This window comes from Myotis lucifugus, unplaced genomic scaffold (assembly GCF_000147115.1).
Source record: "Myotis lucifugus unplaced genomic scaffold, Myoluc2.0 scaffold_3, whole genome shotgun sequence".
In the NCBI taxonomy this organism is placed as follows: Eukaryota; Metazoa; Chordata; class Mammalia; order Chiroptera; family Vespertilionidae; genus Myotis; species Myotis lucifugus.
The window spans coordinates 12,135,147-12,154,095 of NW_005871051.1; the positions used below are offsets into that span (position 1 = coordinate 12,135,147).

Here is an 18,949-nt window from a genome sequence, read left to right on the forward strand (position 1 = left end):
GGGCCCATGACTTGTTTACTGCTTTGGATCATACAGCTTTAACAATCATGCGGACACTTGGTTGATGGAATTCTGGAGTTGTCAGCCTCTTTTTTCCATTTCTCGGCTAAAAATGAAATTTTTCCCAAGGACTTAGGATTCATGACAAAGATGTGAGGTGAAACAAAAGTTTCACCAACCAGACAAATCCTTACTTAATTTGTTGTGTCTGATGGTTTTTATTTTAGTTAACTTTTTAATAGTAGTCATGAAGTATGGTACCTATTTGCTTTGTTTAACAATAGAAAAGTTATTTTGATTTTCTGAATTATATAAATCATCCCATTTGATTAAATGCCTTATTGATTGTAATGTGAATATCCCATGGATTGTGGTCATACTGGTCTTAGAAAGCACATTTTTCCTTCACCTGGGAAGGACAGCACAGTTATCCCAAGGTCAGAGGGCTCTAGACCCAAAACTGTAATTTAGATAAACCCAGGTTACCCAAGGGCTCTAGACCCAAAACTGTAATTTAGATAACATGCCTAAGTTTAACCCAGGTTACCTAAGGGCTCTAGATAATGTGTTTATAAGATGCTGTTTAAACTGCTTTTTAAAAACTAGGTTCCTCATTCCAGACCTGAGGGCTCTAGATAATGTATTTCTATCAATTCAGTGACCCCGAGACCCAAAACTATAATTAACATGCTTAATTCTGCTTCTGTAAACTGCTTTTTTGCAAACCAGGTTCCTCATTCCAAACCCTGGGATGTAATCCATACCTTTGTGATTTTTGCCTATATAACCCTGGAGCTGCGACCATCTTGTTACTATGAGATTTGGGAAAACAAAATGGCCCCTCATAGTCCCGGATTGCAATAAATGTGACTCTTTAATTTGACTTCTTGAGGCATCCTTCTGTGATTCGCAGGGTACATTACAATAGTCACAACCTTTTAAATTAACCTCTTGAACCAATAATAAATTATAACCTTCAATTTAAAAAGTATGGGTTTGGGAAGTTTAGGAAAGTTTCTCTGAATCTAAGTGGCTGTGTTTTTGCTTAAGCTCTTCATGTGTGGGTAGCACCATTTGCTAGTTGATAGCACTTTTGTATTATCTAACTTAGGAAGAAATTATACTTGGCAGTTAAGTTTAGATTTAAGATTGCATATTTGATCCCAGAAGTTCTAAATTTATAATTTGTTATTTATTGTCTGTAATTTTCTCAGGACCATGTGTTCTTCAAGGCAAGGAAGTTAAATTTACTTACCTTCATATCCCCTAAGATGATGTATTAGGCTGAGTAATTGCTAAAAACTATTTTGTAGTACAATTAAAGTAATGACTAAGTAATGAATATGTCATGTGTTTAAATTGAATAATAGAACTCCAGAACCTTGAAATCTCAAGATTTTAAAAATTAGTTTGGCTATCTTACATATATTGAGTTTTCAAAATGAGTTTATTTTCCTCATAGTATAACTTTTGTCTTTTTTTGTACTTTGCAGTTTCCATGTGTTTTTATATCATATTATCACAATTGAAATTAAAATAGCCCAATTAAGTACCCATTCCCATTTCTATTGAGCTAAAAGTCAAACCCAATAGCTCAGTTTAATAAGAGACATCATGATCTGAGCCTCATCTGTGTCTATAGATTCTCCTCATTGTCTACCACCCAAATTACTAGCTATATCAATTCCCTGTGATTTTCCCTAATTCATGATATTTTAAAAACTCCATACCTTTGTAGGCTTTGTTCCCTCTGACTGAAGTGCCATCCACCCTCCTGCCCAATCCTTAACTTTGCCTGGATAATTTCTACCTCTCTCCATGTCTCTACTTCCCGGCAGTGTCTATCAAAAGTGGAATGAGACCAGTCTGGAGGATATTAGAGTAACCAGTAAATTAAGTGAATGAATAAATGAACAAATGAGAAAAGCAGAGCTAAGAGCCATGTGCCACCCTTTGGAATGTATGACTACCAATGTAATCATCTTTCTGCCATGAACAGGGTCTCTCTTGTGATACCTCCATGCCAAAGGTCCCGCTATGCCACCTACTTTGATGTTGCTGTTCTTCGCTGCCTACTCCAGCCCCACTGGTCTGAGGAAGGCACTCAGTGGTCTCTGATGTATTATCTACAAAGGCTGAGACACATGTTGGAAGAGAAGCCAGAAAAGCTCCCAGAGCCAGATATTCCCCTCCTGCCCAGACCCAGGAGCAGCTCAATGGTGGCAGCAGCCCCCTCACTGGTGAACACCCACAAAACCCAAGTAAGAGAGACTTGGTTCACTGTCATTTGAATCAATAACTGTGGTTATAACAGATTCTCTTTTTCTTCTGTGTATCCAGCGCCTACTTATTCCAGTGCTGAATATTTGGCTGGTGGTTACTGTGATGCTACTAACCTTTCTCTTCCATCTTTTACTGTTGGATCCCTTGGCTGGTCGTTAGCATTTAATTTCCCATTCAAAGAAGTGCTATCTGAATGCCCTTTTCCCACACTAATCTAGAGTAAGCCTCCGTTGATCCAAAATAATGGAAAATTGGGTCTTAGATAATCAAAGCACTACTTAATAGAGAGTTCACACATATAATATGTTGATTATAAAATGCGTGATGCTAGAGTTTTACTTATGTTAATATTATAAAATGCGTGATGCTAGAGTTTTACTTATGATTTAACCTCTTTTCCACATTTCAAAAGTAGCTAGTGCCTCAGCGTCATCATTAGGAATATTGTTTTTTGATATATAGTCTTGTTATTTATTATAGACTAGAGGCCCAGTGCATGAATTCATGCACAGGTGGGGTCCCTCAGCCTGGCCTGTGGGGATCCGGCAGAAACCAGCTCTCCAACATCCCCCGAGGGGTCCTGGATTTTGAGAGGGTGGTTCTCAGATGATGCACCCTGGAATCAGGCTCCCTCCTCTCTGGTTCTGGGTGCATCACCTGAAAACAGCAGCTGCCAAGTCACCGCAGCTTGGCAGCTCCTGCGTTGAGTGTCTGCCCCCTGGTGGTCAGTGCACATCATAGCTATTGGTCAGAAGGTCCAACGGTCAGACTCACTTAGGCTTTTATATAAATATAGATGATTGGAGTAGTAAACTGAATGTATTGATGGGATGACGTCCCCTGAAAATCACTTTTTGATAAATTAATGTCCTTATATCAGCTTGAACACTTATTCTGCCCCTCTTTCTCATCCACATCATGTATTGAATACATAAAGAAAAATATGATTAGCGATGTGTCCCAGTTATTTGGGTTTACTTAAATGTGAATTGGCTGTGTCTGAAAAACATCTGCATGTTCTCAAAATAAGCATAAGCAATACAATATCAGGGAGAAAAGGAAATAGATTCTGTTTTAGTAGTAGCTGATTATGCACAAAGTAAATATCTCTTTTGGTGAATCATTGAATAGAAAGCCACTTTTTTTAATAAGAAGAGAAAAAGATACCTATCCCCTCCCTATTTTCTTAGCTTTCCTGGAGCTTCATAGTCTCACTGGTGAAAACTCCAAACAGAAGTTATAATTAATATGAAATATATCTCCTCAGTATCAGGATTTGGATTCTGAAAGTCTGAATACAAGTTAAATATTTCATAGATATCAACATAGTAGGCATATTTCTACTAAAAATATATCTCAGTAAGAAAGTATCCTGTATAATAAAACCCTAATATTCAAATCGACCAAGAGGCAGAACAACCAGTCGCTATGATGCACACTGACCACCAGGGGGCAGACGCTCAATGCAGGAGCTGCCCCCTGGTAATCAGTGCACTCCCACACGGGGAGCACCATTCAGCTAGAAGCCAAGCTTACGGCTGGCGAGTGCAGTGGCGGTGGTGGGAGCCTCTCCTGCCTCTGCTGCAGGTGGGCGGTAAGGAGCGAGGGGTCCCGGACTGCGAGATCCCTGGACTGCGAGAGGACACAGGCCGGGCTGAGGGACCCTCCCCCGACTGGTGCAGGATTTTCGTGCACCGGGCCTCTAGTTTAGGTATAAAGCCCTAAGTCGTTAGTCATTAAGTCTACCTTTGTTATCTATTAAGGATCTCACCATGAAGTGTAATGAAGATGAAAAATCTCTCAGTCCTGAGGCCTTTTCCAAGGTGTCCTTGACCAATCTGCGTAGGTCTGCAGTCCCAGATCTTTCTTCTGACCTTGGCATGAACATCTTTAAGAAGGTGAGTAGAGCCACTTACCCTTTTGATATTTTGGTAATAAAATAAATGATTAGGGCGTGAGGTGCTTCTGATCATGCTGCTGTATGGGTGGGGTGGGAAAGGACCCCGGGGAACGAAAGTCATCTCCCAGTTTAATCGGTTAACTGCCACGGTCCAAAATGGAAACCATCCCCACACGCCACAATATTTTGAATTTAATTTAAAAAATTATCTGACTGGAGTTGAATAAAGGATGTCATCTTCTTCTTCTTGCGAGGTGCTTGGTTCAAATACTTCTTCATCTGATACCATTTATGTGGATTGAATTTTATTTGCACAATATAATATATTACAATAAATTTAATAATAGAATAATGATAATTTTCAATTCTACAGAAATACCAAAAGTGAGCATGAAATAAAAATAAACAGTCGACACAAAAAGCCCCCAAAACACTAAATTTTGTTGATGCTCCAAAGATGAAATTTGTAAAAAAATAATGAAGAATGCACCATTTTAGGTGTGAAATTCATGATAACACAAATCTCAAGTGTCACAGTGTTTATCTCTCGTGTGTCTGAGTGGCAGCCCTATATATCGATATTGGAATTTCTTCCATATGCGCTGGAATATTTACGAATTTAAGTTACCATGATTTTCTTTACAAACCCAGAGATGTTACTGACAAGTCTAATTTTAAAATTGGGTGACCAGAGTTGATAAGCGAGGTTTGCGGCTGTACGAGTAGATGCATGTGGCATGTGGGGAAGGTCTACCGCTTGTGTCTATAGATGCTTATGGCAAACAAAGGGTTAACACTGGCTTGCAGCATGACCTCTGTGTGCACGCTGATGTGGCTGGTCCAGGGACCACACTTTGAGAAAAACTTTTCTAATCAACCCAGCAAAAACCCCAGGGAACATGCTCCCTTTTTTCATTCCTTTCCCTCTTTAAACACATGTGAACATTTCTCCCATCTCGATCCCATGATATTCGGTGACTCTCTGGGTCTCCTCTTCCTGCAACATTTACTACATTTTATGGCAGGTCGTGGAGCCTTTTGGGGAGCAAACTGGAAGCTCTCCTTTGCCCTGTGCCTAACCCTTCACCTCTTACCCTCGTAGTTCAAGAGTCGCAAAGAAGACCGGGAGAGGAAGGGCTCCATCCCCTTGCATCACACGGGGAAGAGGAGGCCGCGGAGAATGGGCGTGCCCTTCCTGCTTCACGAGGACCACCTGGATGTGTCCCCCACCCGCAGCACCTTCTCCTTCGGAAGCTTCTCTGCGCTGGGAGAAGACCGGCGAGGCATTGAGAAAGGCGGCTGGCAGACCACCATTCTAGGTGACCGCAGGCCCTCCCAACGTAGGGCCGAGCTTGAGTAACCCATTTAGGAACCTGGATCTAGGTCTCTGGGGCAAATGTGGATCCTCCTTGAACAGATTAGTCAAGAAATTTGGGCCCAAATGTGAGTACCCTGTACAAAATAATGCTGTGTCTTCACAGCCAAAGAAATGTAGATAATTGAATTAATCATTCAAGAATCTTCTGTAATGAGACAGGTAATGGCCCCATTTCTTAAATATTCTAGACATGGAAACATGGCCTTAGAGGGGCCTGTGCATTAGTTTTCCTGGTGAATCCAAAGACAGGCTGTTATTTATTTGACTGCTAAAAAGGAAAGAGTAAAGAAAAGAAACATTTTTCTTTCTGGCTGGCATAGTAAGAAGGCCAGCTTAAAGTTAAGAGCTGACAGCTAGCTGGGGCCCAGCAGATGGTGTCTGACATTTGGCTTAGATCGGGGCTGACCTTATCACAGGCAGCTTCATCAATCATCTTGACTCTGTCCGTTCCCAAGGCAAGTTCAAGTCCTGCTATTTGACTGTGCCTTACGCGCTTCCTAATACCCCCTCACTCTCACTGCTGTCCTTTCAAAAGACAAAATCTCAGCAGAGTGTCTTGCAGTTTTGAAAACCCTCTTGTGATACTCTTGTCCATCTCAGGGAAATTTACCCGGCGGGCAGTTCTGATGCAGCCACGGAGATGGAGAGCTTGAGCGCCAAACACTCACACTCTCATCACACCCTGGTGAGTGACCTGCCGGACCACTCCAACAGCCACGGAGAAAACACCTTCAAGGAAGGTGGGTCGGAGGCTGCGCCCGCAGGCGGGAGTTCAGGTTCCTTTTCCTGCTTCCTGTTTTTACTCCATGTTCCATTTCATTGTACTCTGGTTCCTTGTGCTTTCTGAAAACGTGCATTCATGTAGAATATTGCTTGGTAATTTACTTGTGAGCCATTCTCAAAATTTCCTTAGTGGCAAGGGCTACTGAACAGCACACTAGGAACCCCATATGTCTCAGAAGGAAAGCAAGGGCAGGCCATTCATCTTTGTTTTCAACGATCATGGACCCACAGGGCTAGATGAGACTTGGAGGACAGTTAGATACGGGACTTCATTCCCCTCTGTGATGTCCCTCTGAAGGGTTTGGCACCTTCAGCAGGAGGAAAGTCACTGCCTTCCCAAGTCACCAGTCCCTTTTTCAGACAGCTTCCACTTCAGATAAATGCATTATGTGCTTTATATGAGCAAACGTGTCTGTGGGTGAAATTCGAGATGGGTTCTTATTCTGTGCTCTCAACCTAAGAGCATAAATTAATCCCTCTTTTCCCTAGATTGCACTTCAAGTATTTGATGACATCTATTTTTAAAAAAATATATTTGTATTGACTTCAGAGAGGAAGGGGGAGGTAGAGAGAGATAGAAATATCAATGATGAGAGAAAATCATTGATTGGCTGCCTCTTGCATGCCTCCTACTGGGGATCGAGCCTGCAACCGGGCATATGTCCTTGACTGAATCGAATCCGGGATCCTTCAGTCCACAGGCCGACGCTCTATCCACTGAGCCAACCCGGCTAGGGCTGATGATATCTATTAGTGACCATCACAGATTTATGTCCCATTTCTCTAAAGAAAAGGAGAAAAAATAATCCTTGTTTGTTGTTGCTCAAATATACTAGATAAAACCAAATATTTAAACAGCTACAAAGTAGGGAAATACTCCAAGTAAACTAGTTTAACTATAGTAATAGGGTCCATCATCTAATAGTGGGTAAAATCCACCTTCTATCTAGACAAAAGTTAAATTCTGGCCCGGGTTTTAAGAAAGCTAGCTGGAATTCACATTTTTCTATAACCTTCATTATTTATCAGCTATTCATGACATAGCCTTAACACCTGCAGCATTCTGTGGGAGTTGAGAATAGCTCTTTGACTATAAGTGAAACATCTGTAAAAGCTACAGCTGTGATTGTGGTCATATTTCAGATAATAGTATATGTGTCTAATGTGATGTCCCAGATTAATATGGAGAAAACTAAGACATTGCTTTCTTTTTATTAGTGAGATCCCAGATCTCCACGATCACAGTTGCAACCTTCAATACCACATTGGCGTCATTCAACGTAGGCTACGCAGACTTCTTCAATGAACATATGAGGAAGCTCTGCAACCAGGTGCCTATCCCAGAGATAACACACGAACCCCTGGCCTGTGCGAACCTGCCGCGAAGCCTCACGGACTCCTGCATAAACTACAGCTACTTGGAGGACACAGAGCATATTGATGGGACCAATAACTTTGTTCACAAAAATGGCATGCTTGATCTTTCTGTAAGGAGCAAGGATTTTTCTTACTGAAGCTTGAAAGATATTGATTCTTTGGTTCAGTTTTTACTATGTTGTGTAAAGTGGGCATATGAAGTCTTAGAAATGTTGAACCTTCAAATGAAAAAAAAAGTCCATATAAAAAAATTTCATAAATGTGTTAACCCTCTTAGCTACACCTTCCCCCCGCCTTTATTTTCAAGAATTACTTTACATTTGACCTCATCTCAGAATATTTCTAACCCAAAAGCATTAGTGAATCCTGAATACACATATGTAAATATGCATAAATGTGAGTGTGTTTGCTAAGTCCCTTTTTTCCAGAACGAGAGTAAGAAATTCTCAGTTTATTTTCTTTTCTTATAAAAGCAACATGACTATAAACCTCCTGTGTAGCAGGGGAAAATGAACAGAAGTCCAATAAAATATTTAAACTTGCATTCTCAAGGATGCCTGTCTTGATTATAGTTATTAGCACAATGGAAGGGTTTTTATATTTTACAATTATATTTCACAAAACTTTTTATTTCACATTAGGGAACTGGATCGGCAAATAATTTAAAACATTAAAATAAAAAAAGACATAATTTAAAAAGGCAAACATTTTGTATTTAAAATTGAAATGTAAATAATGATACAATTGTGAATGTGCAAATGTTCCTCTATTATGTGCATAAGGAAGTCATTTTTTCTTTATCCATTATTGGTGGAGAGTGAAAGGCAAAAAATTAAAATGCTTTGATTTAAAAAGCAATTGAACAAGTTTCCTTTTGGACAAATGCTCTCCCATTAATTCATTATACTCACTATCCCCATTAACTGTCTATATATCATGGCAAGTTTGGGAATACTTAAGTGAGATAATACACATATGCATTTTTAATTCATTGAGTGTTTTGTACTCTATATTAAGCACATAAACAAGGCCCCAAACCAACTTAGAAATATCTGAAAATTATCTGAATTAATTATACTCAAATGCATAGAATATCCTAAAAGAAACTGATTAAACAGAATAACTGAATCTAATAGGAAGAGATAATCCAATTAATTTAATCAGCCTCTGTTTATTTTTGTCTTTCCCCAGGTGGTTCTGAAGGCTGTTTATCTTGTCCTTAACCATGACATCAGTTCTCGAATCTGTGATGTGGCACTAAACATTGTTGAATGCTTGCTTCAACTTGGTGTGGTGCCCTGTATAGAAAAGAACAGAAAGAAGAGTGAAAATAAGGAAAATGAGGCTGTGGAAAAAAGACCAAGTGAGGGAACTTTCCAGTTCAAAGGAGTATCTGGAAGTTCCTGTGGATTTGGGGGCCCTTCAGTTAGTGGAGCTGGAGATGGTGGAGGAGAAGAAGGAGGAGGTGGAGATGGAGGAGGTGGAGGAGGCGATGGAGGAGGAGGTGGAGGAGGTGGAGGTGGCCCTTATGAGAAGAATGATAAGAACCAAGATAAGGTATGACTGAACTACCTTCTGTGTCCTAAGGAATGTTTCCCCTCACTACTTTCCAGTGTGTTTTTCTCAGCAATTTGTTGACTCAGAACAACAGCTAATACCTAGAGCAAGAGACTGTTAAATCTAGAAATCTCTTCATTAGGTCTTCAGCAGGCATCAGTGGAAAGAGATAAAACTGTATTCTAAATTCAAGAACCATTGCCATCCAAGTAATGTTAGACCTAATTTCCTGGTCATGTTATTTCTGCAAAAGAACATCTCAGATACACTATCTGGCCATAATTTGAGTCTGCCACCAAGGATGGCCTCTTTCTCAAGACTCTCAGGGTCTGACCTAGTTGAGCATTGTTCTAGTCCAGTGGTCGGCAAACTCATTAGCCAACAGAGCCAAATATCAACAGTACAATGATTGAAATTTCTTTTGAGAGCCAAATTTTTTACACTTAAACTATATAGGTAGGTACATGGTTATTAACTTAATTAGGGTACTCCTAAGGCTTAGGAAGAGCCACACTCAAGGGGCCAAAGAGCCACATGTGGCTCGTGAGCCGCAGTTTGCCGACCACTGTTCTAATCTCCTCAGGCTACCATAATATCATAGATTAGGTGGCTTAAGCAACAGAAATTTATTTTTCACAGTTCTAGAGATTGGGAAGTCCAAGATCAAGGTGCAAGCAAGGTGTTACATTCTGAGGCCTCTTCTCTTGGTTTGTAGATCACCACCCTCTTGCTGTGTGCTCACATGTCCTATATTTAATGCATGCGCATTAAAAATAATATTTTTCTCCATCTCTTTCCAGTCACACTGGATGTATGTTTAATGTGCATTTGTCATCTGTGTTTCTTCATCTATTATTTTATCTATTATTTATTCCTATCTACCCAATATTCTTGGACTGTGATCCAAATATTCCTTCCCCAATATTCTTGGGTTCCTGAACCTTTTCTTCAGGATTTTCTTCTCCTGATATATATAATGTTTTCCAATTCTAATAGTATGTTCTGGTACTTAAGGTTTTCAGCTTCTTAGCTCCTCATGCATCACTGATGACTATCCAAGAATCCTCAGAGTTTCCTTTAGGTAAAAATTATCTAAAGGATAGTGCAGCTCACAAGGAATTTTATCTTGGACTCTAAAACCTAAGGGATCATTCAGTCAGCAGTTATGTAAGAATTAGCAACCAAATACAATCTGTAAGGACCAAATTTATAAACACAGCAAACAGTGAGATTCTTAATAAAGTTCCATTTTTTAACCTATCAATTTAGGCTGGTCACTAAAAGAGATAATAGATGGTGGTGTGTCCATTACAATATTCAAGGGAAAAAAAGAAAGAAAAAAATAAAAGTTAAAAGAGACAAAAATTTTCATAAGCTTTTATCCGTAAAATGTAGATATTTCATCTAAATTGATGAGGGTTTTGCTATATATCCTAAGAATCTCTAAGGTTCATTAATAATATTACATTTTTGTTTTTAGTTCTGATTTTTGCCCAATTAATATTTTCAACTAATTTTTTATTTTTTTTTAAATCCTCACCTGAGGATATTTTCCACTGAACGAGTGGAAGAGAGAGGGAAAGACAGAGATAAATATCAGTGCGAGAGAAACTTATCAATTGGTTGCCTCCTGTACGAACCCTGACCAGGGCCTGGGCTGGGGAGGAGCCTGAAACCCAGGTACATCCCCTTGACTGGAATCAAACCCAGGACCCTTCACTCCACAGGCTGACATTCTATCCACTGAGCCAGACAAGCTAGGGCTAATTTATTATTGAAGACCTGCAGTTCTCTGTCTTATTTAAAATCTAGATATTATACTAGATACTTGATAATATAAGTGTTATTTTGATTAGTATGGAAATTTTTAAAGTCAGATCAAGTGGTTTCAAAAACAGACACCAAGATATAAGTGTTTTATACTTAGTTCTGCAAAATAGTATTCTTTGTAGTACAAAGAATTTATAAAATTTATAAAATAAAATATGACTGTAGGTCAAGTTCATTGGTCTTGTGCGTCACACAGGTCTGTTCTTTCCCAAACCCATCTGTTACTTTCAGTGACATCAGAAGGTTTATCTAATTTTGCAAACTGGTAAATACCAGAAACAAGGGGAATTTATTATATTCAGAAAGGAAGATCTAATTTCTGTCTCTCTGTTTGTCACTGACTCATATTGAGAGCTTGAAATGTTATTTAATATCTGTCCTGATCTTTGCCTGTAGCTGGATCCATCTCTCTGAATGTCACCTGTGAGAGAAACCTAAATCCCAAGGAAATAAGAAAGTCGAAACAAATACAAACTTAAAAGATATTTACAAAGAAATTTTGGAGCTAGGGTTTTATTTTAAAGGAACATATAGTAATTCCTAAATGTGTCTTAACCAATCTTCTAAACCAGCCTTTACCCAAGGTGACCTTTTCTGAGGCACCAGCTGTGCAGTGTGTGTACTACATAAAGGCTCTCGGCTAAAGGAGTCAGTCAGTAAGGACTGAAATCCAGTCCAAGCTTTGCTCATTGAGCTACTCACCCAAAGCCTTCATCCACTAAGAGGGCTCACTTTTCCCTGATTCATCCACCCAGAGGAGAGTCTTCTAATTTGCACCAAGTTGCCCCAAAGGATAGCAGTACTCTAGAAATAGCAATTAGCATTTGTTTTGCTATTATTCTGTGCCTTACATGTTTTGACTCATTTAATTCTCGCAACTCTATGAGAGAGGTATTATTATGATTCCCAGGTTGTAGGGTACAAAGTAGTTACATAGATAGCCCAAGGTTATGGAGCTAAGATTTGAATCCAAACTGAAACATTTCTGAATTGGTATATATAAATATAAGAATGAATGAATGAATGAATGAATGAATGAACAGATAGAGGTCTACTGGTAAGTTTGAATCTTTCATTTGCAACCATCTAAGCTGCAGAGTTCTCAGTAAACAGACTCAGACATGGAGGTATGTGTGCAGGAAGTTTCCTGAGGTGTCTTCTCAGAATCAATATCTGTGAGGTGTAAAGGAAGCAGGATGGGGCAGAGAGAGAAGTTGAACTGCAATGTAGTTATAATAGAGACCTCAGCCAATTAACACACATGAAGGTTTGGAGCTGGGATGGTTCCTCAAAGTAGACCCCAGGTGAAGTAAGGGATCCCACCTTTATATTCTCCACCCTCTTTATTTCCTTGACTATCCATTGAAAGCAGATTGCTTCCAGGAAGAGACCATAACCTTGGATGAATCTTCTCTCTTTAGCTAGGGGCAGTGCCTGGAGAGGAGTTCAGCTCAGTGAATGAATGCTTCAGTCCTAAAAGGGGCATCTCTGGGGTCCAGCCCCATACGCTACATCAGCCTATAGATTAGAAAAGTAGGACCAACTACGTAACATGAAGGGAGGGGAAAGTCTACCACATTATGGCACATGATGCTAGGTAACCTTCTGTCCCTTTCATACCCTACACATCTGGGTATGTGTATGGCTCCAAAGTTTATGTATACACTTGATTATATGACTATAAAAGAGCCCATCATTTGTCTATTAATTTATTCTGCACAGTCAACCAACGAAGTAGGAATGGAAGCTATTAGGATCTTCAATTCACAGGACAGAAAACTAAAGCACATAGAGATGAGTTCATTTATCTAACATGATATGCAGTTAAGTAACAGGAGATGGAATCTCAAATATGTGCTGACAGCAGACTGTAGCCAGAAGGACTCAGGAAGATTGAAGCCTCCCGAAGGTAATGGCACTCACTCCCACACTGGGGTCTGCGTCATTCCTTAGCAACGGCATCCTTATGCTTCTTTGGAAATATTTCAAGGAGATTCATTTTTCTGGAAGCTATGTTTTCCATTGACAAGAAGGATTAAATGGGGTAAAAGAAAGGATGGTAGTTCTCATAATTCATGCAGGAAGGCTTCCTCTTTAGCTGCAAAGGACAAATCAAACACTTACAAATTTCTTTATATTCTCACTTTATATTCTAACAATGTAGTGAAAGTCTAAAATTAGAAAAATTCTTTAAAAATCTCAGAAATTGTCATGTGATTTCTAGTTCCAGTCTTTGATCAGTGCCAGAAATTTAGCAATAATTCTTGCTTGGTACGATCAGGAAATAATTCTTGCCTGCTGATGAGGGTAGCTTCTGGGAAAATCTATTTGCCTTCATCACTGATAGTCCACACTGCCTCTCTTTAGCAGTTTTCCTAATAGTCTGTCAAGGATACAAAAGCATATCTTTGAATAAATAAGTCTCCAGCTGGCCGGTGTGGCTCAGTGATTGAGCTTAGACCCATGAACCAGGAGGTCATGGTTCAATTCCCTGTCAGGGCATATGCCTGGGTTTCAGGCTTGATCCCCAGTAGGGGGTGTGCAGGAGGCAGCCGATCAATGATTCTCTCTCATCGTTGATATTTCTATTTCTCCCTCTCCCTTCCTTACTCTGAAATCAATAAAAACATATTTTTAAAAAGAAGTTTCCATTCATACCCTTTAGTCCTAGAGGGTATACAAAATGCATAGATATTTTTCTTTTAAATCAATCATGATCTAGGTTTTAGAAAAATTAGCTTGCTTGCTGAACCCTTGACAATGTTATTTTGCTAATTGCAGGTGCTCACTATAAAACAAATTAACTTGGCTTAATCATAAAATAAAATCTTGGTAGCAAAAGGACCTTAGTGATTAAGTAAACATACTTCTCTTTCTTTCTTGTCCGTGGGTACTAGGATGAAATTATCCCTGTAAGCAACCATAGGCTTGCGCTAACCATGCTCATCAAAATAGTGAAGTCTTTGGGATGTGCCTATGGTTGTGGAGAAGGACACCGAGGGCTCTCTGGAGATCGTCTGAGACACCAGGTATTCCGAGAGAATGTAAGAGAATTAAAGTAGATTCCATTTCTTCTCCCTCATCCCTCCCTCCAACATAAGCATGAGTCCTTGGACAATGAGGGTCAGTGTCCTCTGAAAAACATTGTATTTCATAGGGGTAAATAATGATATCTTGTGTTGGGAGGATTCCCACAAGATATCTTAAGATATCTAAAACCCAGGCCCAGGAAAGTTTAATTGGGAAAACAGTTCTGCCTCCTGTCTAGAGCAGGCCAACTCCCCGTTGGTGAAAGAGTATATAATTGGAATGTGTGCACTCCAGTTTGGAAGAACTTTGCAATGATGAATACATGTAGCAAGCTTCCAATGGTCTGTGACAAATGGCATTTTAATCACACTGGCCTGGGTACTATTTTTATTTAAGAAAAGGAGTCGACGTTTAGGACTGAATTTGTTGTTCTTACATGGATATGGAAAATGGCCCTTATTGAGACAAAAGAGGACTGTAAAAGTAGCCAGTCATGTTCTGGCTACTTTGTTTGAGAATGAACCTTGGCTTCTGTTGGAGATCATGTCCCTTTGAACTGTGTGAAACTTGAAACTCTGCACTTGGGCTTGCAAAGCATGATTCTGTAATGGAACATGGTCTCATACCAGCTCATTTCATTTGCCTCGGCTGATGGTTACTTTCCCCTTCACACTTGCGTGACAACCCATCTCCATAGCAAGTCTGAACTGGGACTGTTGCCTCAAATGTATATTTGAATTGAAATCCTGAGAAAATATTTGCCTACAATAAGAGTTTGATATGCATTTGAGTCTAAGAAACCATTTGGCATATCTTGCAGAGTTTTAGGATCATGTCAAAATCTAATGCCAGCCCATTTTAACTTGGTATTAGGTTTTGTTGTGAAATGCTCACACAGTATTAGCATGCTGTGTTTCTTTTGTAATTCATCATCTACCTCTCTATCCATGTATATATATCATTTCGTTTATGTTCTATTATGTTGTATATCTTAGTTTATTATATGTATATGGGGGTTATATTTCACAGTAATTAACTTCTAAATTATGAAACTTGAAAACTTTGACCAAGATCTAGATTTTGAGGCCAAAACTAAATCAAAGTAATAAGAAGGCAATAAAAAGCTGACTTCACCCCTATCTTTGCACATGGGTGTATGATTTTGAATTCTATCACAGTATGAATGAATGCCCTCAAGGCTGAAACCTCATCGCTCATCATCTAGAAGACCAGTTCTATAAAGTGAAACACTAAAATATGACGTGTGATACTTTAGTTGGAGGTAACAACTAGCTCTGATACCAGAACCTGTCTTTTTAGACTTGGAGAAAGTAGAGCTAGTTGAATCGCAAGCTACTTGAGAGGCTGTTGTTAACTTCTTAGTTCACCAGGCTTTGCTCTTCAAGACTACTGTGTGTTTCCTACCAGGATGTCCAGTTTTCTACCTTCCTGCTCAGCTTTGCTGACTTACATGGGGACTCCTCCCTTATCTTGCAGCCCAGTTTAATATTCATTCTGGGGATTTGTGCTTATCCATGCTCAGTAAACTCATGGTTCATTCTTCAAGAGATAAAAATTTGAGAAAATTTCCCTGGGAATTTCTAATTCAGGAAGGTAGGCGTTTCCAGATTTCGAATGCATTGCATTTCCAGAGGGTAAAGGACACATATGTAATACCCTTTGTAATACTTTTAGCAAAAAATAAAAATAAAAAAAATTAAAAAAAAATTAAAAAATTCATTTTTAAAAAAAATGTTAAGAATATTTCTTACCTCTACCAGATCAAGTCCTCTAGACTTTCATTTTATTTTTAAATATATTTTTATTGATTTCAGAGAGAGGAAGATAGAAACATCAATGATGAAAGAGAATCATTGATCGGCTGCCTCCCCTACTGGGGGTTGAGTCCATAACCCAGCATGTGCCCTGACCAGAAATTGAATCTCTTGATTGCTTGGTCAACACTCAACCACTGAGCCAGGCCAAATGGTGATATAACTGAGGTTTTCTCCTGTGATATTTCTCTCAATAGAAGAGGGCAGTACCAGTGCATTCTGTCTGTGGCCTTCTGCAGTGAATGACTGTGAGTTTATTGTTCTGATGGTGGGGATTATCCCCATTCCCTTTCCAATTGGCAAAATTATTTGCTGGATCATGAGATATATAATTTTGAGGAGCTGGGCCTAGCCAGCGGTCACTTATTTTTCATCTCTATGAAGCCAACTTTTATTTTAATACCAACGTTCACATTTAAATGCAGACGCATGAGTAAACAAACCAGACTTGCCTTTACTTTAAGCCTCTTTCATGTTTCAAGGATATTTCCCTCCTGACCACGTAAGAGGACCCTGGATACGCACCTCCTACAAACCTCCCACCCCACCTTCATTTATCTACTTAAGTTCAAAGTAGCTGAGCACGGGAGTGGCATGCTTCTTCCCATTGCACATAGCCAGCAAATATTCTAACCATAGATTCCCAATCCTGTCACCTACCTAAATTTCACACTTTGAGCTTTCTTCAATGAGACCTTAAATTCTTGATCTTGGTGGAAATATTGAACCCCTACTGGCATCAGCATTAGACCTTAGCTTTGGGTTTACCTGGTGCAGCCCTTCTCAAAGCAAATGCCCTTGGACTGCTCAGCCTGTCTCTGCCCACTTCTTACTTGGACACAAGGGGCTGGCAGGCTGGCCAGCACCAGGCAGCTGGGATGGAAAGGAGCCTTTGCTTTCTGAAGGCTGCCGTCTCGGGCTAATGGTATCCTTAGCTTAAGCTGGTACCTGTGACTTTTTCACTTTTCTTCCTTCCTTGCAGGCCCAGAATTGCCTCACTAAGCTGTACAAGCTAGATAAGATGCAATTCCGACAAACCATGAGGGACTATGTGAACAAGGACTCCCTCAATAATGTAGTGGACTTCTTGCATGCTTTGCTAGGATTTTGTATGGAACCGGTCACTGACAGTAAGTAAAGCTGAACCAAGTTGTAGTTCTAGAAGTCGCTGTGAGGTGAAGCAGGTAGCATTTCAGAAGCACACTAAATTTATATGGATAGAATGTAGAGGAGGAGGTGTGTGTGTGTGTGTGTGTGTGTGTGTGTGTGTGTGTGTGTGTGATAGGGTATAAACAAGAGAAGCGTGTACATCATCTTTGACGACATATTTTGGAGCCTTTCTGAGGACAGCTTACCTCCGCAAATGGGAATTGAGTGAAGCTGCGGCACCCTCACTGTTAGCCCCTCAACCCTTGCACTACCATTCCTCTCTCTCATATGACCTTCTATTGTGTGACAACTGAGGCAGAGATCCAGGAACTAGGAAATATATTCATAGATAGTCATATAAATGAATATCTATTATGTGTTCACCACAGTGCTTGGAGATTTTTTTTTCACAAAATAAAACAGGCAAGAAAAAATATATATAAATATAGTAGTAACACAATTTTGATACACACATATACGCATTCAATATACTGATTAAAAAAAACAACAGGCAAAATGGATGTATAGACAGGCCCACAATATTTTATTTATATCTTAGCTTCATGGCTTTAAGAAAACTCCAGTGTAGAGACCTGTGTTATGGGGGGAGACCAGTGAACACCACTTGCATCCATAATAAACCAAACACCTTCAATGCCACTTGAATGCAAATGCAGTAATGAACTGAAAGTGATGTGTTTCCCAGGTTGAGGAAAAGGCACATTTTCATTAGAGCCTGGGAAGAAATAACTTCTTAGTGTAGGAGGGCTATATTTATACAATATGTGTAGTATAGTAGTCGATCAATTTATAATGAAGAGATATTTGATGGATTTAGAAAATATTGTTTCTCTGAAGAAAATGTGGAATAATGTATGTTATCAAAGCTCTTCCCTGACCAGTTTGGCTCAGTGGATGGAGCGTCAGCCTGCGGACTGAGGGGTCCCGGGTTTGATTCCGGCCAAGGGCATGTACATTGGTTGTGGGCACATCCCCAGTAGGAGGTGTGCAGGAGGCAGCTGATCGATGTTTCTCTCTCATCGATGTTTCTAACTCTCTATCCCTCTCTCTTCCTCTCTGTGAAAAATCAATAAAATACATTTTTTAAAAAAAGTTGTTTTAAGCCAAGCACATTACTAAATAAAAAAAGAGAAAAAGCTAGAGAAATAAAATGAGAGTTGTGGTTGAGACTGTAAGAGAAATCTTGATTACAAACTTTTTAAACAATCTTTTTTAAGCTATTTGAGATAGAAACTATAAGCATAGACTAAACCATTTGTTTCTAATGTAAAATCTAGAGATTACCCCTTGTACATTGATGCAGAAAGTGAGAGGTTGATAATAAATTGTATTACTTGAAGGTGATGAATTCCTCCTGGGATTCTTGAGAAATGGAAATGTCTCACAGTGAATGGGCCAGCCAGAACACAGGGCCCCATCTAGTCAGTCTTGGAGCTACACACACTCTGCCCCTACAGTCCACAGTCCGTAGTCCACAGGTGGCTCGAACGCCATGAGGAATTTTCTGCAGCCCCCGAATACCTGATGTTACCCTACAAAAGGTCCGTGGATTCATGAAAAACTGGCATAAAATGCCACAGAGGGTGAGGGCCTCAGTTCACTGGCATTTCACATTTCAATGAATTAGAAAGGGGTGCCCGAGAGGGAGGTTGTAAATTTTCCTTCTCTGTCTGTCCAAAGAGTCTCTGGGAGCGAGATGCTGCTGGAATTTCTTTGCAGCTCTTGGCAGGACTCAGTCCCTTCTTGTTCCCATTGCATACCTGTGTGAGTGACTCCCCAGGCCCCTCCTGGCCTCTTCCCTCCCCC

General features: G+C 39.8%; 1 protein-coding gene across 1 annotated transcript in view; it reads left to right on the forward strand.

Annotated features, from left to right (window-relative positions):
• The window catches only part of UNC80 (unc-80 homolog, NALCN channel complex subunit), a 173,455-nt gene that overhangs the window by 31,068 nt on the left and 123,438 nt on the right, over window positions 1-18,949 (forward strand). Inside the window, 9 exon segments of the mRNA XM_023763266.1 lie at window positions 2,000-2,261; window positions 4,047-4,181; window positions 5,286-5,502; window positions 6,162-6,173; window positions 6,176-6,301; window positions 7,563-7,831; window positions 8,913-9,278; window positions 14,006-14,152; window positions 16,956-17,103. Of these exon segments, the coding sequence (XP_023619034.1) occupies window positions 2,000-2,261; window positions 4,047-4,181; window positions 5,286-5,502; window positions 6,162-6,173; window positions 6,176-6,301; window positions 7,563-7,831; window positions 8,913-9,278; window positions 14,006-14,152; window positions 16,956-17,103 (1,682 nt within the window).